The sequence below is a fragment of the Musca autumnalis genome, unplaced genomic scaffold (genome assembly GCF_047663935.1).
Source record: "Musca autumnalis isolate F117 unplaced genomic scaffold, ASM4766393v1 scaffold_5, whole genome shotgun sequence".
Lineage (NCBI taxonomy): Eukaryota > Metazoa > Arthropoda > Insecta > Diptera > Muscidae > Musca > Musca autumnalis.
Genome location: NW_027412088.1, coordinates 9,657,560 through 9,684,825, shown reverse-complemented (window position 1 = coordinate 9,684,825; position 27,266 = coordinate 9,657,560). Strand labels below are relative to the sequence as shown.

Here is a 27,266-nt window from a genome sequence, read left to right as displayed (position 1 = left end):
TCGAACATTAATAAATTCAAAGGTATTTTCATTTCTCGTGGACCCCAGTGAAACCGAACCGAAAAGGTACATATTGTGCATTTAGATGCCAGGAAAATAAGACCATTCGGAATCCTGAGTGTTAAACAACAAATGAGTTTTTCGAAAGATAATTGGAAAGCTGAAGTAAGAACATCTTGAAACCGGTATTCGAAGTTGGATTAGCACATTAGATCTTATCTTACGCAAACCTTCTGCTATAGCCAACCAAGTAAGTGTTAGGGAATTACGCAGGATATTTGACAATTATTAGTTTCAAACATTTTATGAAGTAATAGAGTTTAAATAGAAAGACCTGAATGTAATCTCTAAATATTTCAATTTCTGTCCCGAATGTCTGAAAACAATTGCGAAATCTCCATATTTATATGTTCATATATGAAGGAGCTCAAAACAGTGTCTTATAATGTACATGGGATAACAATGGACCGAAACTTAAATTCAAATCAAATTAATGTTTGGTGGCAAAATCGTTCGCATATTGATAGTTGTTCCCAACTCAAACAAGAAAAAACCTAAAATTATATAAATAGTACACAAATAAAACTATCTCTAACTAAATAATTTTATATTACAGAAACGAAAATTAAAAGACAAAAATAAAACAAAACATTTTTTTCATTCATTGTTATTTAAACTTAAAACAGTTTTTTTATTTAAGATCTTTGTTTTCATTCACTTAACAAATGTTTGTATTATTTTCATTATTATTTTAGATTTATAGTTTGTTGCATTTGTTGTCGGTATTATTTGCATTGAGATAAATAAATTTGCTTAACAGTATTAATTCATTTGTTTTTTGTTTTGTTTTTATGGATTTTCTTTTTATAAGAAATCTTATAAACTAAATACTCGTGTACATTGTGTTTTGTATTTTTTTTAAGTTTTATTCAGGGGGTTTTCTTATAACGAATTTTGTGATGTTGTTTTCTGTATTATTTGCAAATTTATGGCTAAATATTAAAAATTATATTTACGGGATTTTTCTTTTAGGATTGGAGTTCTTTGTTTTTGTTTTTTTCACGGTATATAATCTGTAAATGGTAAATATTTTTTTTCAAGAGCTTTGGTTCACATTTGTTTTTGTTTATTTTTAGTTGATTATAGTTCAGTTAAAAAAAATAATGTTCGATCGTTCGATTAATTTGTGGTTAATTAGTTTAATTCATTAACGTTATTTATTGGTTTTTGCCATATTTGTTGTTGGTTTATTTTGTTGTAATGATGTCACAGCGATTGTGATTTCTTTTCTATTTAACTTTGACTAGAATTTATTTAAGTAATCATAAAAAATAATTTGTATACATAAAATCGAACAGTAACTTAAAAGAAGTAATAATTATAAAAAATTAATAATAAAAACTTGGTATTTGGTAATGTTTACGATTTATAAGCAGTTTTTGGTAATTAAAATTAAGAGTTTTCTTTTATTTTTTTAGCTATAACTCATCTTAAGATGTTCTTAACATTTAAAATGCATTTAAAATACGATTGTTGCGCTTTTGTGAAAATGTATCGCAGAAACAAAACATAAAAACGATGGGGAGGAGGAGGGGGAGCTAATAAGGGATTCTTTGTTAGGATTTATATAACAAATATTGCTATTTGGGCCTCTTGTCTCTTCTTTGGATTTATTTGTTTTGTTTGTTTTCTCTTGCGAGTTTGGTCTGTTATTAAAACAAAAACAAAAATTCACATCTCTTTCCCGGTTCCTTTCTTTCTTCGAACATCGATCCTAAGCGGCAACAACCTAATGACTTCGTTCTACAAAGCTAAAGTTTGGGTTAGGCGTTTCACTTTGACAAAAAAAGTGAAAGACCATCTCAGCGTTGCCGCTTATTTAGGTAGGACTATCAGCTGCCGAACCAGTTGCGGACATACCATCCGTTAGTTGAGCCAATGTTTTGTATTTTGGGGAATTTATAAACCTATTTGGGGACAAAAAGGTAAAAGTGCTTAAAATTGTGGGTTTATTGTTAAAAAAGACAGCATCTTAACATACCTGGGATATGAGTCTCTGAGCATTAGTGTGTAAATTTGTATTTGAGCCTCATCGAATGTATGCGATGTTGGTTCCATCATATTTCTATTGACAATCTCTCTCACCCTGGCGTCCAGTGATACTTCACGCGGTGACAATATCGATATATAATCTTCGTATATGAGACGTGCCTTCTCCCCAATGGCCTCCGCATTGATTTCTTTTTTCAAATCCTCACAGGCCAGCCAAAAGAGGATATTCTCTTCACTAAATTCACTGCGCAGAAAATCACGAAATACTTTTCGTCCGCCTGAAAGTAATGAAAAATGGAAAAATGTTACAAGAAAATTCAGAAAATCGGTAATTATGATTGTAGGTGTAGGTATTTGTGTGTGGTGCGTGTGCAGTTCAGGCTACTCGTTGATGTGAAATGAGTGTCATGATTGGGTACGCCTGAAATGTTCGGGCTTTACGAGGGTACAACATAAAACCCCCAACTACGTTTGTCCATACAATCACATTCTTCAACCTGACTGTCCACCGGCATGACTTCCCTACTGGAATCGAGGAAATAGTGAACTTAATGAGTCAAAAGAATATCATTATCGCGGTTGTGCAGAATATCAAGCTCTACAAAAACACAGGTTAAAGGACCAACATTAGCCCGTTCATTATGAGTTATAGCACTCGATCCTAGGTAATGACCAGAGGGGTTTAACGCTAGCTGAGTATATTTATAGATTTACGTTTTGTACGGCCAATGAATTCGCCAGACGTAACCATCGTGTCACCTGGTATAACGTTTTCCTTCCCATCTCCCTATAATCGTCTCTATAAGCACCTCTGAACGCAGTACTTTCATGATTCATGAGAATGCTAATTGGTCAGGGAGTTCACCAATTACCGCTTCAGAAAGGGGTAGCACGAAGGATGTACTCGGATAATATCACAAATGCAGCCGCTCGCTATATTCCTGCTGGTCGAATACCCGAAGTGGGACCATATTTTCCAGCAGAAGCGTTGGGACTATCAAATGAGCGTGATGAGCTTCGTTGAGTCAATTCTAGCTATCCCAGAGTTGGGAAGCTAGCTCTGGATGATGGCTAGATCATCTTGAGCCGGATTTAGTGAATTGTGGGCAACGGTTAAGTCATACTCGAACTCTGGAAAGAAGCAAAATACTACCTCAGTCATGTTTGAAGCCGTTACGCTGACTGATCCGAAGCGGATTGCAAGATATTTTAATCGACAATTTGTCGAGCACCCCTGCAGTGACAGGACGAAGAAAACAGTATTGTGTCCCATTAGATACCTTCCTGCCGAAGAGGAACCACCACAATTCACAATGGATGTTGCCAAGGCCATCCGGAACGCTGAAACATCGCTGACTGTATCTCCATGGTAATGTTGAAACAGCTGGCACTTACGAAAGTTTTCAACCTTTCGCTTGCCACCAAGATCGTACCCCAAGTCTGGGAAATTGGTAAGGTGGTTCCGCTATTGAAGTCAGGCAAAGAGGCTAGGCTTTGGTAAGGTGGTCCCATTATTGAAGTCAGGCAAGTAGACCAGCAAATGTGACTAGTATAGGCCGATTTCGCTTTTGTCGCCCGTAGCAAAGACTCTTCGGACTTTATTCCTCTCAAGCATCAGAAATATCTATCCGGTTGTCGATCATCAGCATGGAGATGAGAGCTCAACCAGAGAACAGTGTTGGAGGCGCTCGGTTTATCAAAAGCCGTTGATATTGACAAGCACTCTACGTTTGAGGACATCGAGCAGACTATCAATTATAGAACAGTCGAACGTGGAATTCAGGAACGAGAAGGCAATACATACAGTGCAACAGGGAGTTCCCCAAGGTAGGGTAATATCTCCGGAACTGTTTAACATCTACCTTTCGGCCTTGCGATCGTTACTTATGCTGATGATTGTACGATATTGGCGTCTTGTGCCTTCCCTGATGTCATTTGTGAAAGTCTGAACTTCTATTGGCTCGATCCGCGCGAATCATATGCAAATGACCGCCACTAAATCAACGGCCATTCACCACGTGGACTGCGGAAATAAACACAGGGTTGAATGTGACTGTTCGATCATTAAAAAAACCCCAAGATTCTATGGGTAACGTTCAACAGCATCTTCACGTCGTCCGCGCATTCCACAGTAATCTGCGACAAGTTTATGTGTATGAACAAGATCCGCAAATCTCCAGCCGATAGCATTTGGGGTGCAGACAAAGAAACCTTGTTGACCACATATAATGCGACAGTTAAGTCTGTGGTAAGCTGTGCGGCGCCTGTGTAGTCCGACAGTCTGACAGAACGCCGCCCTGAGAACTGCAACATGGCATCTCCTCATTATCAGTTAACCATCTACATGAGGAGTCGAAGATTCTTACAGTACGGCAACACAATGGCAAGTTCTCGTTGCAGTACTAGATCGGATGTTACCGTGGGAGCCATTCTAATCACCATAGGGTGGATAGGACCCCCCACCTGGCATGTCAGGAGGGATCTCATGATTTAGAAAGAGAGGTCCATCGTTACAAGAGAGAACCCCTAGATCAATTATCGTGTATCCAGCTTTCGGAGCACATCACCCATATATCGGAGCTGAAGAACGTTAGCTTCCACGACAAACTAGAGTAGTTTTAGCTAAACTACGTTTAGTTGCAGCCGTGAAAATTCTTATAGGGCGAGAATTGATGACACCGTGCAAAACATCTACCCAGCATGCGATACTCTCCCGCACGACACACTGCACCTTTCCAAATGCCTTTCCAAACCTACTCAACTAACTCCAGTTACTTTGTGGATGCAATCTATCGAAGCAGCCACAGTCCTAGAAATAGAGATAGAGCCAGATCCGGACTAAACAGGGAAACGAACATACAACCACACACAGTGTTTCGGCCAGCGGCTGTCAACCCTGTATTAAACCTATACTACTACGTAGGTTTGTATGCTGCTACAACAATCATATCATATTTGATATTGAATTTGAATGGTTAAATTGTATACCCTAGGCCATTAGGCTCATCGAAATAATGGGTTTAGAACCCCAAGAATGTTTGGACGAAATCCGTTTCAGACAATTTGGAGTGAATTTAGCAATGTCCGTCTGTCTGGCTGGCTGGATCGCTCGATAACTCTCGAACGGATCAACCGATTAGGTCCAAAATTTGGTTTTCGTAATATTTTGTCCAAACTGAGTTTAAGTTCGGTACACTCCTTTCGGTACCTCCACCACAAATGTTAGAAAATGTTCGGAAAATTTGTGCGCATGATAACTCTTGAAAAGAGTAACCGATTTGGTCCATACTTTGCATATCGTGAAATTTCTACCAGACTTAGATGAGGTTTCAATATGGACTCAATCGGTCCACTCTTTCGGGTACCTCCCACACAAAATTTCGGAAATGTTCAGTATAGGTCCTTCTCTCGAATCTCATTAATTTTTGTTGTAACAACTTGTATTCACTCCCCCCATACGACGGTACAAGTTTCATCAGGGGCAAACCCATAATTTTTGAGAAAATAGCCTTAAAGGTGCAAAAACCCCTACGACGCCGCACAGTGTTGCCGCGTGGACAAAAATCAAAAAATGTGATGTTAACTTTTACATATGTTTATGTTTTTTTCCTACAGTAAACACATCCGATACAAGGTATCTGAAAGAATTTTGTCGATATGTCATCCATAATGAAGTTATAGAAAAATATTTCCCAGGTAATCTAAGGAGATAATCATATGAAAATAAGGCGACATTTATAATAACATCTTCTGAAAAATTTGTTGATAATACTAAAAGTTTTGGATGGGGATTTGATGAGTGGGCTATAAATATAACGTTTTAGTACAAAAAGCTGACATTAACTGCACATGGGCAATGTACCGTTATCAAGAAATCAAAATTTAAATTTGATAAAAAAAAAATAAAAATTCTTAATATTTAGTAGAGCAGATCTTTTGATTGCCACCTTGGCTCCTGTTTTCCGTTAATTGGACATATCTTCCAAATCAAAATGTGTAAAAACATTCTGCCCATCCTTGCAACCTTCTGAGATATATCGTTTCAGATTTTATATAGCCCCCATATATATCTTTTCCCAATTTTGCTACAACTCGTTCTATTTTGATCGAATAACCTTCAAATTTAGTATGTGTTATTTTCTTAGGCTCCTGAGTAGTTTCACCGATTTTAGCAAAAATCGGTTCAGATTTGGATATAGCCCCTATATACATATATCTTCCCCCGATTTTGCTATAATTCGCTCAATTTTTGATGAATAGCCTTCAACTTTAACATTTAATATTTTCTTAGGCCTCTGAGTAGCTCTACCGATTTTCACAAAAATCGGTTCAGATTTGGATATAGCCCCCATATATATCTTTCCCCGATTTTGATATAACTCGGTCATTTTTGATCGAATAGAATTAAAATTTAATACGTAATATTTTCTTAAGCCCCTGAGTAGCTCTACCGATTTTCAAAGAAATCGGTTCAGATTTCGATATAGCCCCCATATATATCTTTCCCCGATTTTGCTATAACTCCGTCAATTTTAATCGAATAGCCTTCAAATTTGATATTTGATATTTTCTTAGGTCCCTGAATGGGTACACCGATTTTGGTAAAAATCGGTTCAGATTTGGCTATTCGATCAAAATTTACCGAGTTATAGCAAAATCGGGGAAAGATATATACGGAGGCTATATCCAAATCTGAACCGATTTTTGTGAAAATCGGTAGAGCTACTCAGGGGCCTAAGAAAATATTACATATTAAATTTGAAGGCTATTCGATCAAAATTGACCGAATTATAGCAAAATCGGAGAAAGATATATATGGGGGCTATATCCAAATCTGAACCGATATGGACCAAAGTTAAAATTTTTCATTCCTATGCCCTTACAAGTACTTGTGCAAAAATTCATCAACCTAGGTCAACTCCTTCTATTTTTGTCCACTTTTGTATGGAAGCGGCAACACTGTGCGCCGTGTGTAGTGGTTGGAGCGCAAGATAATTCCCGAACGGATCAACCGATTCGCTCCAAAATTTGGCCTTCGTAGTGATTTGTCCAAACTTAGTTTAAGTTCGAAGAAAAGCCATATCGGTCCACTTCTTCAGGTACCTCCCCCACAAAAGTTCAAAAATGTTCGGAAAAACTGTGCGCACGATAACTCTTGAAGGGAGTGACCGATTTGGTCCATACTTTGCACATCCTAATATGGCTACCAAATATAGATCAGGTTCGAATATAGACTATATTATACCACTCCTTCGGGTACCTCCCACACAAAATTTCGGTTAAATTCACTTTAAGACCTGCTCTCGAATCAATTTGATTTTTGTTGAAGCATCTTGCATTCGCTGCCTCAATTACGGCAGTCCATACTTCTTGAGAAAACAGCCCGAAACCTGTAAAAACCCCTACACCACCATATGCAGTGGCTGGAAAACTCGAACCGAATACTGCGTTCGTCCACACTTTGGAAATCGTAATATTTCTTCGAATATTAGATGAAAGTCGAAGGTGGTGCTTATAGGTCCACTCATTCCGGTACTTCCCCCACAAAACTCGAAAATATTCCCTAAAATGGCACGCGCGATATCTCAGAAATGTTTTTGTGTTCGAAGATTCTTTGGAAATTTTTACCGAAGGTTTTCTTGTGGCTCTGTTTACAGCGATATTATGTTTTTCGTAGGCAAGTATGGTACAAAAGTCCTCTCTATCGATATCCCCCCGCAAATGTTTGAGCTTTAATCCAATCCATATTTTTGTCGGTTCATACGACCAACATTTTGAAAAAGTATTTCAATCCACACAGGCTGAGGGTATATCAAAGCCGACTGATACTTTTTTATATGTTTAATATATAAACCAAATTTTACAAAAACTCCAAATATTTGGCGAAAAAATTATAGCACTATTATTAAAAATTAATTTAAAATAATAGAAATTGGACAAATATCTACACTTTATCACTTAAGAATAGAAGAACATCAACAGAAGCAAGTGTCTACTGATTTATTCTTCAGTTGATTTCGTTAATGCCGCGTTGGTTTTGACCCTAGAGAATGGCCACAGAACTTCTACACCACACTTTCTTTGATTTTCCTCCAGATTATAACCCAGATTGTTACTGTTCATATCCTTTTGGAAGGACCAAACTAGTGCCAACTTATCACCTAAATAAAATAGAGTATATTTTCTAGGATTCTAGGAAAACAAGTTAATTCTTTACTGTTTCTTGCAATGTATAGGGTTTAGTCTCTAACGAGAAAGTCAGATCCATAATATTACGGTCAAACAACCATCTGTTAATGGGGTTTGCAATATATTTTTGGTTATATTCCAAGTTTTTTGAGGACGTCTAACTGAGAAAAGGTTGTCTTCCGTAATAACAATTAAAAGTGCGCAATATTTGCATACATTAGCAAATGTACGGTTCGAATCCCAAAAAGACCAAAATTTATGTCGCAAAAGTTAGTATACAACGGAGAATCCTCGTGGAACTGTGTAAAAAATTCTTGATATTTTTGAACAAAATGAAACTAAACCTGTACTTAAGATCATAAATCGTATATTAATTGGTTTTAATGGCAGTTATAGTACTTATAGTGACAAGTCCAACGTACACTGGATCGTAAAATCCACAAAAACTGGTCATCTACAAATACAACAACTGTAGCGACAAAATTCCGAGTGTTATGTCCTGTTTATGAATTCTATAGCCATGAAATGCTCAGAAAAGCTCTAAAGTTTCAATATGGGGTGATTTTGATCGAGTTTCGACTTGTCCTGTTTGAAAAAACGGGATTTTTTCGAAGGAAACCCATACTTTTGAGGCCATTGTCCTTTTGAGACATGTAATAATCCTTAATCCTTACACATAAGGACTTTCCTTTTGAGTTAATTTTCTCACAAATGTTGCCACTTTTCATATTCTCACCAAAAGAAAATAGTAGGAGAACCTCAAGGTCCGTTGTAAGCCCTACAGTTATACTGTCCTACCGGCGTTTTAGCAGTATCGGACATTCTTCTCGTGTCCCTAGTGTCTAATGTACTACTAATGTCTACTGAACTACTTCTAACTGATCAATTTAGTTGTATTTTAGTCCTAAGTGAAGCGAACACAGTTTTCAGAACGTTTTTGCACAATCCATGCGTTATAATAGCAGAGAAAGCTCTGTATTAAAATTTTAATTAGCTATCATATCCTTCTGTGGTGGTGGAGTATCACTGTAGGGCTTACACCAGAACTTGAGGTTCTCCTACTATTTAGTTTTGGTGGGAAAGTGAAAAGGGACATAATTTGTAAGAAAATTAACTGAAAAGGAAGGTCCTTATGTGTAAGGATTAAGGATTATTACATGTTTCAAAAGGACAACGGCCTCGAAAGTATGGGGTTCCTTTAAGAAATTCCCGTTTTTTCAAAAAGGACAAGTCGAAACTCGATCAAGATCACCCCATATTGAAACTTTAGAGCTTTTCTGAGCATTTCATGGCTTTAAAATTCATAAACAGGACATAACACCCGGAATTTTGTCGCTACAATTGTTGTATTTGTAGATGACCAATTTTTGTGGATTTTACGATCCAGTGTACGTTGGACTTGGTACTATAAGTACTATAACTGCCATTAAAACCAATTAATATACTCTTTATGATCTTAAGTACAGATTTAGTTTCATTTTGTTCAAAAATATCAAGAATTTTTTAAACAGTTTCACGGGGATTCTCCGTTGTATACTAACTTTTGCGACATAAATTTTGGTCTTTTTGGATTCGAACCGTACATTTGCTAATGTATGCAAATATTGCGCACTTTTAATTGTTATTACGGAAGACAACCTTCTTATCTATCAAATAAAACTAATTGTTTGTTGTTTTCAATAAGTTATAGTGATATTTATCCCTAATACATTTTGGTTTCAACGGTGTATACTAACTTTTGCGACAGACTGTATAATCGGATTTAACAAACCGACTGGGTTTTAAACGTCAGTTCCATTGCTTATATTTCAAACAAATCCTTATAAAGAAGGTTAACCCTGCAAAAAGCTCTAATATAAACAGCATATTACACAGTTGTTCATTGTGGTACTATTATTGTTTCCGCAACTGTATATATGTATATGTATCACCAGATGCTCTCCAACAAATGTTCTTAATAAAATAAACATATGTCAAGAAAAAATAACTTACTTGGACTTTTCATGAGTTTTTCAAAACTACTACCCCAACTGCGAATTTCTTCCAGCGATGGCCTGAAATGGTAAATAAATATTAATTATAAATAATAAAAAAACAGTGTAACACTCATTTCTACTCACTGTTCTCCTTCTAATAATAAATCTGAACTTCCAGGATCACGTTTTGTGGGTGCATTGTCTTCCGCATTTTTTAATGCCAAACTGTAAAGAAATAAAAGAACAAAATTTTTAATAAATTATAACAATCCAACAATTGACAAAACAAACTTTATGGTAAATGCATTTAAGAACAACCAAGGCATATTGACAAAATCGGCACAGTTCGTATAAAACAGAAGATTTAGCGCTACACTTCATGGGTAAAGAGGCCAATGGCGTAATGAAAATCAGAAACACATTAAGGCTTTTAGGATTTTCCATGGCCAGCTACTGGTGTTGAGTACTTTGTTTTTGTTGTTGTTTTCTGTTTTGCACAATATATGATTTAATCAATGTTGTGTTTTTCTGTGTTGACTCCCGTATCTCTTGAGCTTATCGATTGTCATAGACAGGGAGATAGGCAGATAGATGAGTCGTCCATCGATGATTGTGTTGAGTGGGTTATAGTTTCGTTTTTTTTTTTTTTTTGGTAAAATGTCTGGTAAGTAAATGTTACTGTGAATGTGTGGGTAAAAGGAATTTGATGTTTTATACATGATACATACATTAAAAAAACAAAAATTTTTTAGAATAACTTCATGAGAAATTTATTAAATTTAAAAACAAAATATAGGTAAAGGTAAAATTTACCACTTCTAGGCGTTGTTAATCGCTTATTTTGCTATTGTACACATTTAAATTCCACAATGGATAAGTTGTTTATCCATCCACTAAAATTTGCAACTTCCATATAAATATTTATTGCCATGGGCAACAGAATTACAATTTAACTTAATTTTAAGATAATTAATTTGTTTGGGAAACTTTCCGACCATGATGATACATATCCACATTATATTTATTGATTTAATGTGATTAGTTTAATGCTCTCTGTGTAGTAGTCGATTGTTATCGTTTGTTTTATAGATTCATCGTTACCCCGCACAAAACAACAGCTGGTTATAGTTTTTGTATCGTTTTTTTTTTTTTTGTTTATATCCCGCAAATGTCTGACAGTAGTAACATAAAATCATTTGGGGGACTTTGTTTAAGTTTTACTTGTCTTTTTTTCTATAAATAATATAATCTTATCAGCAATTAGTAATAACAATTGGTTAAGTGAATTTGCATATAGTGGGGTACAACATTTGTTAATGGCATTAAAATTTCTGCAGTAAGGCTAAACTAAATTGCTAATCACAGTGACAAAAATATTGCCAGTCGGTTCACACATCAATCATAATAATTATTTTTATGAAGTTAAAAAAATAAAATGAATGGTCTGGCAGACATCCTTTATGGAAAATTTCCCACACATCATTAGAGGCAGGCGACAGCTTAATGATCTAAGGGCTTCTAAGGAACTTAGAAAGCATCATTCGGTTTTACTGAACCTCTTCATGTTGTCATCGATTCGGTAACAAATCTTAAGTTGAACCAAATTCTCTAGCCAGGTAATTTTTGGGGCAAAAAAAAAAATTTTCATCGATTGGACCATAATTGCGGCCTTTAGAGAATTTTCGTGAAATATTAAGGGGGTAGGCCTTTCAAAAAAAACTCTTGGTTATTTTTGGGCGTGGATTTAAAAAAAATATTTTTAAGAGACTTGGATTTTTTTAAAAAAAATATTTTTAAGGGACGTGGATTTTTAAAAAAAAAAATATTTTTAAGGGGCGTAGATTTTTAAAAAAAAATATTTTTATGGGACGTGCATTTTTAAAAAAAATATTTTTAAGGGACGTGGATTTTTAAAAAAATTATTTTTAAGGGACGTGGATTTTTAAAAAAATTATTTTTAAGGGACGTGGATTTAAAAAAAAATATTTTTAAGGGACGTGGATTTAAAAAAAAAAAATTATTTTTAAGGGACGTGGATTTTTAAAAAAAATTATTTTTAAGGGACGTGGATTTTTAAAAAAATAATTTTTAAGGGACGTGGATTTTTAAAAAAAATAGTTTTAAGGGACGTGGATTTTTAAAAAAAATAGTTTTAAGGGACGTGGATTTTTAAAAAAAAATATTTTTAAGGGACGTGGATTTAAAAAAAAAATATATTTTTAAGGGACGTGGATTTTTAAAAAAATTATTTTTTAAGGGAGTTGGATTTTTAAAAAAAATATTTTTAAGTGACTTGGATTTTTAAACAAAAAATCTTTAGGGGCGTGCATTTTTAAAAAATTATTTTTTAGGGACGTGGATTTTAAAAAAAAAAAATATTTTTAAGGGACGTGGATTTTTAAAAAAAAATTTTAGGGGCGTGGATTTTTAAAAAAAAAATTATTTTTAGGGGCGTGGATTTAAAAAAAAATATTTTTAAGGGACGTGTATTTAAAAAAAAATATTTTTAAGGGACTTGTATTTTTAAAAAAAAATTATTTCTAAGGGACGTGGATTTAAAAAAAAAAATTAAGGGACGTGGATTTAAAAAAAAAAAAATTAGGGGCTTGGATTTTTAAAAAAAATTATTTTTAGGGGCGTGGATTTTAAAAAAATTTATTTTTAGGGGCGTGAATTTAAAAAAAAATATTTTTAAGGGACGTGTATTTAAAAAAAGATTTTTAAGGGACGTGGATTTATAAAAAAATTATTTTTAAGGGACGTGGATTTATAAAAAAATTATTTTTAAGGGACGTGGATTTATAAAAAAAAATATTTTTAAGGGACGTGGATTTTTAAAAAAATTATTTTTAAGGGACGTGGATTTTTAAAAAAAATATTTTTAAGGGACGTGGATTTAAAAAAAATTTAAGGGACGTGGATTTTTAAAAAAAATAATTTTTAAGGGACGTGGATTTTAAAAAAAAAATTTTTGAGGGACGTGGATTTTTAAAAAAAATATTTTTAAGGGACTTGGATTTTTTAAAAAAATATTTTTAAGGGACGTGGATTTTTAAAAAAATTATTTTTAAGGGACGTGGATTTTTAAAAAAATTATTTTTAAGGGACTTGGATTTTTAAAAAAAATATTTTTAAGGGACGTGGATTTTTAAAAAAATTATTTTTAAGGGACGTGGATTTTTAAAAAAATTTTTTTTAAGGGACGTGGATTTTTAAAAAAATTATTTTTTAAGGGAGTTGGATTTTTAAAAAAAATATTTTTAAGTGACTTGGATTTTTAAAAAAAAATCTTTAGGGGCGTGCATTTTTAAAAAAATTATTTTTTAGGGACGTGGATTTTAAAAAAAAAATATTTTTAAGGGACGTGGATTTTTAAAAAAAAATTTTAGGGGCGTGGATTTTTAAAAAAAAAATATTTTTAGGGGCGTGGATTTAAAAAAAAATATTTTAAGGGACGTGTATTTAAAAAAAAAATATTTTTAAGGGACTTGTATTTTTAAAAAAAAATTATTTCTAAGGGACGTGGATTTAAAAAAAAAAATTAAGGGACGTGGATTTAAAAAAAAAAAATTAGGGGCGTGGATTTTTAAAAAAAATTATTTTTAGGGGCGTGGATTTTAAAAAAATTTATTTTTAGGGGCGTGAATTTAAAAAAAAAATATTTTTAAGGGACGTGTATTTAAAAAAAGATTTTTAAGGGACGTGGATTTTTAAAAAAATTATTTTTAAGGAACCATAAGATTATGACACTCTTGTCGGTACTGTGCATCGATAAACATCTTGTTGTGCAACCTGTCCTCAAGCCGGAAGTCTAGCAGTTTTAAATATTTTTTAGCTATGAACGCTAACATTTTCATACCATACTGGCGTCGCATAGCTTACTACAGGCCGGCCTATTGCTTTGTAAGAGGTCAACAAGGTTTCTTTGTCACCACCTCAAATGCTGCCGGTTAACTTGAGACTTTATTCCTACTGTTGATCTTGTCGAAAATAGCAGTAGTTTGACCGGACGACTTGAACCGTACATCCCACATCTCGGAGTAGCGATGGGAATCAGGACACCATCGTACAATATGTTTAGGGCAGCATCATTTCAGCCGCACAGGTGGTGAAACGTGTGACAGAAGATTTATCGGAGGGTATTCTCATATTCATATCATGCTTCTAAAAAATAGCTACAGGCGACAGAAGGGAAATGGCCTGTACGATTCGCTTCTGCTGTCTGGCTTCTGGAACAATATGTGTGGCTAACAGTAAATTGAGGGTAACGTAGGGGATGGAAGATACCAAGGAACGGTCCTGACCGGTTTTAACATGGCAAAGCCCAGGATTTATCTTGGTCCCTCTTTCATCTCAAGTGGACACTTTAACACCCGTTAAAGGTAGTGAGCTAACATGTGCCGCGCGTTCACCCATAAGAACGTTAAAAACTTGGGTTTGGTTTGGGCGTCGGGTTAGTAACCCTCCCCTAGAAAAAAACAGCCTACTATGAAAAAACGAAAGAAAATAAAAACAAATCCCTCAAAATTTGACGACCTCCGCAAACGTTTTAAGGACCATGATCTGCGAATCTGCACCTGGAATGTTCGCACTCTTTATAGAGAAGGCGCAGTCTACGAATTGGCAGATGTACTTGAAAAGTACAAGGCCGACATTACTGCCATACAGGAAATACGATGGAACGGGAAAGGCATCACAACAACACCTAAAGGTGACGCACTGTATTATAAGCATGTATAAGCATGAGTTTGGTTGCGAATTTGTAGTTGGTCGGAAATTAAAACATCTGGTCTCCAGCTTCACCCCAGTGAATGAAAGACTCGCTACAATTCAATTAAAAGCAAAATTCTTCAACATCAGCATTATTTGCGCTCATGCTCCCACTGAAGAAAAGGACGAACAGACCAAAGATATATTTTACTAACACTTAGAAGAAACTTATGACCGTTGCCCTGCCCAAGACATTAAAATTATACTAGGCGATTTTAATGCCGAAATTGGAAAGGAGAATATCTTTGGCCCAACAGTCGGAAAATTCAGTCTCCACAGTGAAACATCTGACAATGGTATGAGGCTGATAGACTTTACAGCTGCAAGAAACATGGTAGTTAGCAGTACCAGATTTAAGCACCTCGATATTCATAAGGGCATAAGAAGTAACCGATACCTTTATGAAGGTCGAAGGAGAATCTGCTAAAGTGGGTCTGGGGGTAAACGGCGAGAAGACCAAGTTGATGGTGTCGACGCGCAATGCGTCCATTGAGATCGGACCAACTGTTGAAGTTGGTTCCTATAATTTTGAGATAGTAGAAGACTTCGTATACCTCGGCACCTCCGTAAACACAACAAACGACATCAGTTGTGAAATAAAAAGAAGAATTGTATTGGTCAACAGATGCTACTTTGGTTTAAGTAAGCAGTTTAAAAACAAAGCCACATCTCGTCAAACAAAAATAACGCTCTACAAAACACCGATACTACCCGTGGTGATGTATGGTTCCGAAGCCTGGGTACTTGCGCAAGCAGATAAGGCAGTGCTTAGCGTGTTTGAGAGAAAAATGCTTCGAAAGATCTACGGACCAATCTGCGTTGACGGTGAACATCGACGTCGTATGAACCACGAGCTGTATCTGCTATACAACGACATCAATATAGTTAAACGTATCGAGATGCAGCGATTGCGTTGGCTAGGCCATATCATAAAAATGGGCGATGATGAACCCGCTAAAGGCATATAAATTCGAGCCACATGGCGGTGCACGCAGAATTGGCTGGCCAAAGAATAGATGGCGCAAACAAGTGGATGAAGAGATGACAAGGTGCGGTATTCCAAAAAGCGAAGCACGAACCAGAGATAATTGGAGATCTTTTCTTAGTTCGGTCTATGGAACAAATGTTCTGTAATGGGCCAGCTAAGTAAGTAAGAACTAATATCAAACATATAACGTGGGGCACAACTATTCATTCTCGGTATACACACATTAAGCATCTCTACCTCGTCAGTTCCACACTTTACTACATACTCTCAATGACAACAATAGAGAAAGTGCAGTGTACAATTTGGTGGATGTCATAAAATTTGTTGTAGGTTCGTAGTTAACGGAAAACTAAATAACCTCGTCTACTTATGCATCCTGGAAGATGATACACCAACGATAATTCAGCCACGACATTTAAGCATGTTTGAACCGTGTACCAGATATTGACCTGTCGTGTTACAACGATTTCGTCGCCATCTCTGTTTAGTTGGTGAACGATTTTTTGTGAATCCGGATCCGAAGAAAAAATAGAATTCTTGAATATTTTAATAATGTTTAAGGGGTGACCCCACTTGTAAATTTCAGAAAATCGAAAATTGTTTATTGGTTTATTTAAAAGTAGAAATATCATAGAATATGTGGTAAAATTTTCAAATCGATCAAAGTAACATTGTCTGAGATATGAGCGCTGGAAAGTAACAATTTGTTTTTCTCGAAATGACATTTTGAAATCGGTGCCAATTTTAGCTCGAAAACTAATGAACCAATTGTCTTACAATTTGTTGGGGTTATCAAGGAACTCAAAATCTAGTCCTTTAGCGATCCTTTACCCGTTTTTTTGACCAGAAAACGTCAGTTTTTAAAGGAAAAATTCAAATTGTCACTTTTTTGTTCCACCATTTCAGTAAAATCTAATATTTTTTGATATCGATGAAGTACTTGACCTTTATGTTTTAAATCAGCCCACAAAAATATATGACGATCGGTTGATTAGTTTTCGAGCCAGAGTTGGCAACGCAAAACTCATTTCCAATATTTTTCAACGAAAAAATTCAGACACTAGATTAAGATGTTCTCTTTCAGATGAAAAAAAAATCTACCAAAAAAATTCATGAAAAATTGCCTTTTGGGCTTTACAAGTGGGGGTCACCACTTAAGTCTGGAGTATTACCCCAATGGGTAATGGCATGACAAAAATATTACTTATTTAAACTGCATAATAACCACACTGCCGATGGAGACATCCCTTCACAAAAGTGAAACCAAATCTTCACACAGAAATCCCAAATACTAAATGAAATATTCAGTTCCATTCACCCTAATACATACATTTATAAGAGTGCAAATAATAATTGTATGTACATATGTATGTACGTGATATAAGTACATATAAGCAATTTGGATATGTATCGTATGTTTCATTTGTTTGGTATTAAACAATATTTTCTTGATGTTGTTTGCATTAGTGTTTTTTTTTTTGTTCTCTCCCACAATTGCTGTTTGTTGTTGCTGTTGCTGGTATTTTGTTGTAGAGTATTGCATGTTTTCATAAGTATTTTTATATGTTAATGGTTGGCTATAAAAAAAAATAACGAAAACCCCCAACTAATACAACAACACTACCAAAAACAAGAACAAGAATAAAACACAAACGCAATTGTTTACGATTTACTTTGGCAATGGCCGGCCAAAAAAACTATACAAGGCAACATACTAAGAGGAAGATGAAAACAAGCTGTTTGTCTGGAACGAACAGCAACAACAACAACAGCGACTGGAGTGCGGGCAGTGGCTTTCTCTACAAATTGTTCCGATATATAATAGCGTAGTATAGCATAAACCAATTCAATTCATATGAAATAAATAAAACAAATATTCCTGAATTTGTTTTTGTTTCCTTTGTATTCTTCTTCTTTTCTCAATTTCCATGATGATGTTTTTGGCATAACAATACCGTAAAACAATCGAACATACATATATTAAATTACCAGTATTGCTTAAATGACTAGGCTATCTCGTATGCCTAGGTTGATGTGCTATTTTTTCTGTCAGCCTGGATCCGCTTGTCAATAATTAAATTCAATTAAAATTTTAGCTCTTCCTTTTTTTCACGTTGGCAACATTTTGATTTATATTCCAATTTGTATTCAAAATGCAAACATGTCGACATGCAAAAACCCATAAAAAAATTGAATAAAACACCGACACATATTGCCAAGGTAGAATGGGTTGTACATGCCATATATTTCTCCAATAATTTTTCTATAAATTATGTTAAATGTCATTTTTAATGCAAAACCGATAATCAGCAGTCATACTCCATGAAAATGATGGAATGACGTCTCAGATGTCCTCACGATAGTTCCTAAAGACTTTACGGATGAGTCTAGGTGGTGGACCCTCTATTGGAACTTTATGGTTTGGGTGACTCGGCTAGCAGGAACTGTATAGTCTGCAACACATTATGTTGCCTGATTGACAAGGTTCCCTCCTGGTATTTTTATGAAGATGATCCACATTTGTCATTTGGACGCAACTCTTAGCAATTCGGAGAACATTATTTGGTGAAAGTTTGGAGTTTCAATTAACTGGCATAATTTCGCATATACATTTATCTAATGAATTGCGTATATATATAAGTTACCAAGCTTTGCCTTCGTCTGTCACAAAAACAACATCCTAATATGCCTGAAGATCGGCCTAACCATCCGTGAAACGTACCATAATGGTTGGATGCGTGGGACTTCGGTAGACACCTAATTTTTCAATGTATCTCTTAGGTCTAAACAGCTCAATTCGAAAGAGAGTTAATTATTTGTTCGCTCAGTAATAAAGCACAGATCTGAGCGGCCTAACTGAAGACAGAGAAACCAATGGCCTATACATATGTACATATGTCGCTGTCAATGTCTCCTTATTTTTGCCAGGAGGTGTCAGCTAATATCGGGTGTTTTTTTACAGGTTTGTTTTTCAAATAGAGATCAAACTGGCATTTTGTGGTCAAATCTGGCAACTCTAATGTCATTTATGTTCAGTTTGGTTTGCCATTTCATCATGAACAGGTTGACAAAAGAACAACGCTTGCAAATCGTGCAAATTTATTTCGAAAATAATGGTTCAGTTCGCGAAGTTTACCGCAAGCTCCGTCCATTTTATGGTCGACATAATCGTCCATCGGAGCAATTAATTCGGTTAACCATGGATCGTTTTCGCACTACGTTTACTCTATATGATAATACGCATCCGCAGAGACGTCGAACAGTGCGCAGCGAAGAAACAATTGCCGCTGTAGAGCAAAGTGTTGAAGAGGACCCGAATGAATCGATTCGCCACCGTGCACAGCAAAGTGTTGAAGAGGACCCGAATGAATCGATTCGCCAACGTGCACAGCAATTTGAGCTTTGTCCATCAACTTTATGGAAGATTTTGCGCAAAGATCTTGGCTTGCGACCTTACAAGATCCAGCTTGGGCAAGAGTTAAAACCGCGAGACCATGCAATGCGTCGTGATTTTGGTGTATAGCCCGAAAATGAGATTGATCTCGGTGCTGATTTTCATCGCAAAATTTTGTTCAGTGATGAGGCTCATTTTTGGTTGAATGGCTACGTCAACAAGCAAAATTGTCGCATTTGGAGTGAAGAGAATCCACATAAGACCCTTGAGACACCATTACATCCACAAAAACTGACTGTTTGGTGTGCTCTATGGGCTGGTGCAGTCATTGGGCCATACTTCTTCCGAAATAGAGGCAGTTACCGTTAAAGGAGACCGGTATAGAGCCATTATAACTGACTATTTTGTTCCCGACTTGGATGGCATGAATGTGGATGAGTTGTGGTTCCAACAAGACGGCGGAATGAACCTGTCAATTGGCCACCAAGATCGTGTGATCTGATCATTGGATTATTTTCTTTGGGGATATGTGAAGTCGCTCGTCTACGCCAACAAACCAGAAACGTTAGTGGAATTGGAAGCCAACATTCGTTTCGTTATTGCCGACATACGGCCCCATATGCTCCAAAAAGTGATTGAAAATTGGACCTCTAGAATTGGCTTTATTCGAGCCAGCCGCGGCGGCCACATGCCCGAAATCATATTTAAACATTATTGGCATAAAATTATCCTTCCAATATAGCCAAAATGATGGACATTAAAACGATTTTCTTGTGTTTTATTTCAATTCGAAGTTCTATACCACCAAAAAAAACACCCGTTACTTTTAGGACTTTGTTCCCGAATTTAACCTTCTGGTTGATGAGAGTGACGTGTGAAGAGAAGTGAAGAAGATTGTCGAATACTACAACAAGGGTTAGATCGTAGGGTTGTACCATGATAGCATATCAAAAGAAATGTTTAAATCAACATTTTACTACGTTTATACAAATTTGAACTTTTAATATTTACTATATTTTAATTGTTATCTTGTCTGTAAGGATTTTGAATTCCATTGACTAATAAAGAAAGAAAGAAATAATAATGGGTCCTTAAAAAATATTCTTAAAAATCCATGATTGATGGCTCAGATGATCCTTAAAAATATTGTTAAAAAACCAGGATTGCTGGATCATATAGTTCTCCAAACAATGTTTTTAAAAACCCAAGATTGATGGATCAGTTGATCCTTGAATATTTTTTAAAAATCCATGATGATGGCTACGCTAAGATGGTCCTTGAAAATTATTATGATTTTTTAAAATCGATGGTTCTGGAAAAGATGGGTTTCAAAAAAATGTTTTTAAAAACCCAAGATTGATAGCTCACTTGAACCTTGAACAAATTTAATAAATCCATGATTGATGGCTAAAGATGGTCCTTGAAAATTATTATTGTTATTAAAATCGAAGATTGGTAGCCCAGATAGTGCTAGAAAAAATACTACTTTAAAATCCAATCTTTATGTCTCAGGTGGTCCTTGAATAAACATTATTAAAAATCCATGATTTATGACAAAGTTAGTCCTTAAAAAATATTCTTAAAAATCAATGATTGATGGTTCAGATGATCTTTGACGAAATGTTCTTAAAAATTCATGATAAATGCCAATATGGTTGTTGACAAAATATGCTTAAAACCCCTAAATTGACGACTCAGATGATTCTGAAAAAATATTCTTCAAAATCCACGATTCACGACTCAGAAGGTCATTGGAAAAATATTCGTTGAAATCCATGATTGATAGTAAAGTTAGTTCTTAAGATTTCTTAAAAATCCGTTATTGACGCAAAGTTAGTCCTTCAAAAAATATTCTTAAAAATCTATAATTGATATCTAAGACATTCCTTTAAAAATCCACGTTTCACAACGAACCCTTTAAAAATATATGTATTCTTAAAATCCATTATTAATGGTCCAGGTCATTATTTTTAACAGTCAATGATTGACGATCCATACGGTCCTCACAAAAATATTCTTAAATCCGTGATTGATCGATAAAATGGTCCTAAAAAAAATACTCTTAAAAACCATGATTGATGGCTCAAATGGTCTCTGAAACATTCAAAATTTATGGTTCAGATTAATTTGAAAATATATTCTTAAAAATTCATGATTGAAGGCTGAGGTTGTTCTTAAAAAATAGTCTTAACAAGTAAAAAAGTATCAGTCGGCTTTGCCGACAGAGATATACTCTCAGCATATGTGAATTGGAACTTTCATCTACGGACAAATCGAACGTATTTAGGGCCTTTTCAGAATTTTGTGGCAGTTTTTGGACATTTGAACTTGCCGACAAAAATGTGAATTAGGATTAAAGTTCAAAAATTTTGCGGAGGAGGGAATGGACCGACATAGTGCATTACGGAAGTGGATCTTATTTTGAGAGTCATATCTTTTCGATAGATATCGCGCCCACTAGTCATTTCAGTGGGTTATCGTACACACAGGGGTGCCAACTTGGTGGTTTTCCCGCTACTTGAGGTGATTTTTGACGTACAAAAACCACTGTTTAAGCAGGAATGTCAACTGTTTTAAGGTAAAAATCGCTACAGACCTATGGTGCGTATGTGGCTGTAGCGATTTTTACCTCGAGACAGTTGACATCCCTGCGTACACATGTTGAACTAATATGTCAGGAAGCATGGACTTGTCCATGGAACACATATATGGCTGTAAACATGACCACAAAAGACATCATCGGTATAAATTTGCAAAGGATCTCCGAACAGACCCTAAACTTCACTTGGACACAAATGTTGAACTTTCGTGGGGGAGGTATCCTAAAGAGAGGACCGATATGGACCATTTTAGAAGTTAAACTAAGTTTGGACAAAATATGACGAAGTCCAAATTTTAGACCAAATCAGTTCATCAGCATGAGAGTTATTGTGCACTACTACTACATTTGGTGCCATAGGGGTTTTTTTTCCAAATTTCGGGCTGTTTTCCCAAGAAGTATGGACTTGCCACACAATTTTTACCGTTACAACTGAGACAGCGATTGCAAGTTGCTTCAACAGAAATCAAAGTTAGTCAAGAGCAGGTCTTAAACTGAACTTATCCGAAATTTTATGTGGGAGGTACCCGAAGGATTGGGCAAATATAGTCAATATTCAAACCTGATCTATACCTGGAAGATATATTAGCATACGTAAAGTATGGACAAAATCGGTCCTCCCCTTCAAGAGTTATCATGCGAACAATTTTTCCAAACATTTTTGAACTTTTGTGGGGGAGGTACCTGAAGGAGTGAACCGATATAACTTAAATTCGAACTTAAATTAAGTTTGGACAAAATATTATCAAGGCCAAAGTTTGGATCGAATCGGCAGATCCGTTCAAGAATTATCTTGCGCTCCAACCACTACACACGGTGTCATAGGGGTTTTTGAAGCTTTCCGGCTATTTTCTCAGGAAGTATGGTTTTGCCCCTGATGAAACTTGTACCGCCGTGTGGGGGGCAGTAAATACAAGTTCCTACAACAAAAATCGAAGCGATTCGAGAGCAGGTCCTAAAATGAACTTTTCCAAAATTTTGTGTGGGAGGTACCGGAAGGAGTGGACCAATATAACCCATTTTAACTTAAACTAAGTTTGGGCAAAACATTACGAATGCCAAATTTTGAGCCGAATCGGTTGCTCCGTTCAGAGTAATCGTGCGCACCATCCGGCCAGACAGACAGACGGACGGACATGGCTGAATCAACGCAAATTGTCTGAAACATATTTCGTCCAAACATAATTAGGGTCTAAAACTATTATTTCGATGAGGCACATTTAGCGCTAGCATAAATGCTTAGGGTATAAATAAATGTCATATTGCGAATATTGTAGGTAATAAGATAAGGATCCGAGTGTATAATTCTTCGTACCCGTAAAACACTTGATGAAATCCTTCGATATATCTTTTCAAGTAATCCTTCCTCAGAAAGGGAAGAAGAGATATTTTCGGAGCAATCATATTATAAGAGAAAATACCGTATTTTGTTCTTAGAATATGATTGCTTCTACATTATTTCCTCTCTGCGTGTAGCCTTATGTATATCGAGCCAATACGGTTATTTGGGGGCTATGTCAAAACGTTGTTCACAATTTTTGTTATAGAAGATGTATAACCAACGAGAAGCTCCAATGCTAAAATTCAGCTTATTTGGTCTGATATTTTGGACAAAATACCAAATATTGGGAGGTAACGTTATATGGGAGCAATATCAAAAAGTATTCCTATGTCCACAATTTTTGGGGGAGAATATTTGTGGCCACTGGGAACTCCAAACACCAAATTATACCTAATTTGGGCGGAAAATGTAGCTTAAATACCCAAAGATACTGAAAATCGGGAGGTATCTAAAACAGGGCCTATAACCAAACGTGGACCTATACCCACAATTTTTGGTGGAAAAGTTTAGTGACCTCTAGAAACCTTAAATACCAACTTGTTTGGAAGGAAAGTCTTGCTTAAATCCTCAAAATACCGAATATCAGGAGGTACCGTTATATGGGGACTATACCAAAATATTAGCCGATGTTGTTCATATTTAGTCCATTATTACCCACGGACCCATATTACGTTTGTGCAACATTTCAGAAACATATCTCCATTCGTTTGCAAGTTATTAATTTCACTCCGCTAGATCAGTGATTTCGACCACTGTGTACCGCCGCGAATTCTATCTATCATGGTTTAGATTTAATTTTAACATTAAATTCACCTAGAATGTTTTTAATATCATTGTCAGGGCCTTGGTCATATGTTCTATCCAGGCACTCTTAGAATATATTCATTATCTGCTCATGCTTCTAGGAAATATATTCTACGTTCGCATTATGGATCAATTCTTTGGTATTATGAATCAAAGTAAAGAAAGTTTTAAAATAAATATTTAAGTTATTGTTAAAATCTTTAGGAAATGTGTATTCTCTGTAATCAATAAATCGAAAGCTACATATATCATGGCACACCCTAATACCACTAAAAAGAAAAACAGAAAATACAACAATACACAATATATGGTAAACATACCCTTGTTTTAATTTGGCGACCACATTTTTCCACCTTTCGGACATTGTTGAAATGTGTTCGAGTTTTCGTTTTTTGCTTTGTTAACCGTTTTTGTTCTTTACATATGTTGAAGGCTGGCAAACAAATTGGAGGCGTTAAAGATGAGCAATGAATGGGAATTGTATGGATGGTAGGTCGGTAAATCCCCCATACGAGGGTTATAAATAATTGATTTAATCTTTTAATTATATTTTGTTGTTGCTTTTTTAATCGGAAAAATTCAAAACGTTTTTTTATTAAGCTCTTGATGATGGATTATTTTTGATTTGTATTTTTTTTATTTCAAAACGAAAAAAGAGATCACGTTTTTTCACACAAATTTTCTTTGTTTATTAAACTTTAATATCCCACATTTGTTTTTTAATATAAAATTTTTATTGGAATTGCCGGTCAACCACATTCAATTTTTGTTGTTGTTGTTATTGTTAATAAAGCCAACAGATTGTCGAATCTACAAATTGTTGTGGACTGTCAATATCCGATGTTGGAATTTATGAGGTGTTGGTTTGCCCAAAAAAACATTTCATTTCATTCGATGTTTTCCATTTGTTTGATTTTTAGTGTTGTTTGCTTTCTTTTAATGTTTACTTTTTCTGCTGGTGCTTCTGCTTCTTCTTTGTCTTTGGTTGTTTGCTGTTGTAGATAATGTTTTTCCAGAAATTTGGGCATTTTTTTATTTATTACTTTTTTTTATTTGCTAAATAGACAAATTATTTATTTCGTTGATTTCAATCATTTGCAAAGGAAAAAACACTCTCCACACTGCCACACAGATTGGCGTTGAGGCAAAAAAAAAAACATTCTTCATGAGATTCTTCAAAGTTATTTGATTGTGTTTTTTCTTTTTAAAATTTTCACGTACACTTTGCTGTTTAATTTGTTCCTTCTTTCTCTCTTTTGTTTTTGTAAACTATTTGCCATTAAATAGATTACAACAATGAAAGATGTTTGGAAGATTAACAGCAGCAATGTCTGTGTAATTGATTGCAACATTTATTGCCTCCACCCGGCGGCAGCGGCGGGTCGCTGGCCGCACGTGAACGGAAATATTCTTTCTAGCTCTCGCTTCGTCTGATTGATGGAAATTCTTTACATTGACTTCGCATTTCGCCCGGGGAAGTCAATGTGTTAAGAGGCCGAAATCCAACAAAAATATGGTATCTATCAAATGGAAAATTAACTGATCGATATCAATCATAATTCATGAATCGCCGAAAACACAAAAGTCACGAAATCGAAAATCGAAAAATGTTCAACAAATGACCATATAAACAGCATCATATAAATGGTTTCGAAATTTATTTCGTCCATTATAGAATATTTTGTAAACAATATTTTTGTTTGCAATGTAATTACCAATAATTACACACAGATATTTAAATGGAAAAAGATTTAAACATTGGAGAAACAAAAGGCGGATATTTTCCTCGTAATGTTGCACAGTAATGCACGGTTATCATTGGTTATGTGGTAATTTAAGGAAGAATTGGTTTTGTCAACTGCTAAATACCCTCAGCCTACGAATGTACCACAAATCAATAACAAAACTTCCTATCATTGTCTCCCTTAACCTCTGATCACCAAACTTTTCGAAACCATGGGACGGCTGATTGAAAAGGGTTCAGAGAATTTTCCAATCACAGCTTCACCTTTAGATCCTCTGGTAGCTGAGAGAATTTTCAGAGACATCAACGCAGCTGACACCCTTCGCTTCCTACCTACTGGTTGAATACCCGAATTTAGACCAAATTTCCCAGCAAAAGTGACTGGACTATCAAATGGTGTCGATGAGCTTCGTTATACGAACCCTGAAGGGAGCTAACTCATGACTTAATCGTGTGACCGAACTGGCTGGCTCTTGACCAATCGAAAGCCTTCGATACCATGAACCATGCTAAGCAGTTCTAGGACATAAAGAAGAGTTCCCTTTCCATCGAAGGCCTTCGATACCGCGAGGCATGCTAACCAGTTCGAGGACATAGAGATTGAAACGTTATGAAAGTTCGGGAATAAGAGTTCGAAGACCCGTAGGCGACGTGATATCTTCGGAACTGTTCAACCTTAACCTTTCTGAAATTCCACAGCCTCCATACGGTAAAGAATAATAATATATGCGGATGATTGTACGATCTTGGCGTCGAGAACTATCTTCGATGACTTAGTGCAGTTCTTCCATCTGAGGAATATGAAAATATCTACCGCTAAATCCAATGTCACCTGGAGGTTCCTCCTTAACATATTGATCGATGGTGTCCAAATTCCGACCACTAACTACCCCAAAATGTTGGGCGTAACGTTCGATAGCATGATTAAATCGTCGGCGCAATCTACTGACATTTGCGAAAAGATAAACAAGTGAAAAAAGTATCAATCGGCTTTGCCGACAGAGATATACCCTCAACCTTTGAGAATTAAAGCATTTCTTTCCCAAAAAAGTATGTATTTAGGGGGTTTTCAGAATTTTGGGCGCATGAACTTGCGAACCAAAATATGGATTTGGATTAAAGTTCAAAAGTTTTGCGGGTGAGGTACCTAAAGGAATAGACTGACACAGTCCATGTTGGAATGGGTATTATTTTGGGAGTCATTCCTCTCGATAGATATCGCGCCCACCAGTCATTTCAGTTGGACACCATATAATTTAGACCTTTGGACCATTATATAAGGAAGCATGGATTTGCCCACGAAAAACATGTTATCGCTGTCAACCGTGACACTAGGGAGGGAGTACCTTGGTAAAAAAATTCCAAAGGATCCTCGAACAGACCCTTAACCGCACATAAAGAAAAAAGT

General features: G+C 35.6%; 1 protein-coding gene across 4 annotated transcripts in view; it reads right to left on the bottom strand.

Moving 5' to 3' along the window:
* Positions 1-1,020: 1,020 nt before the first annotated feature.
* Dhit (regulator of G protein signaling double hit) overlaps positions 1,021-27,266 on the bottom strand; it is a 175,411-nt gene continuing 149,165 nt past the window's right edge. For all 4 annotated transcript variants that reach the window (XM_073956584.1, XM_073956586.1, XM_073956585.1 and 1 more), the window contains exons 5-8: positions 10,362-10,442; positions 10,234-10,295; positions 2,042-2,330; positions 1,021-1,967 (exon numbers count right to left, since the gene is read on the bottom strand). In XM_073956584.1, coding sequence (XP_073812685.1) covers positions 1,880-1,967; positions 2,042-2,330; positions 10,234-10,295; positions 10,362-10,442 — 520 coding nt within the window. In that variant the 3' untranslated portion in view covers positions 1,021-1,879. The remainder of the gene's footprint in view (positions 1,968-2,041; positions 2,331-10,233; positions 10,296-10,361; positions 10,443-27,266) is intronic.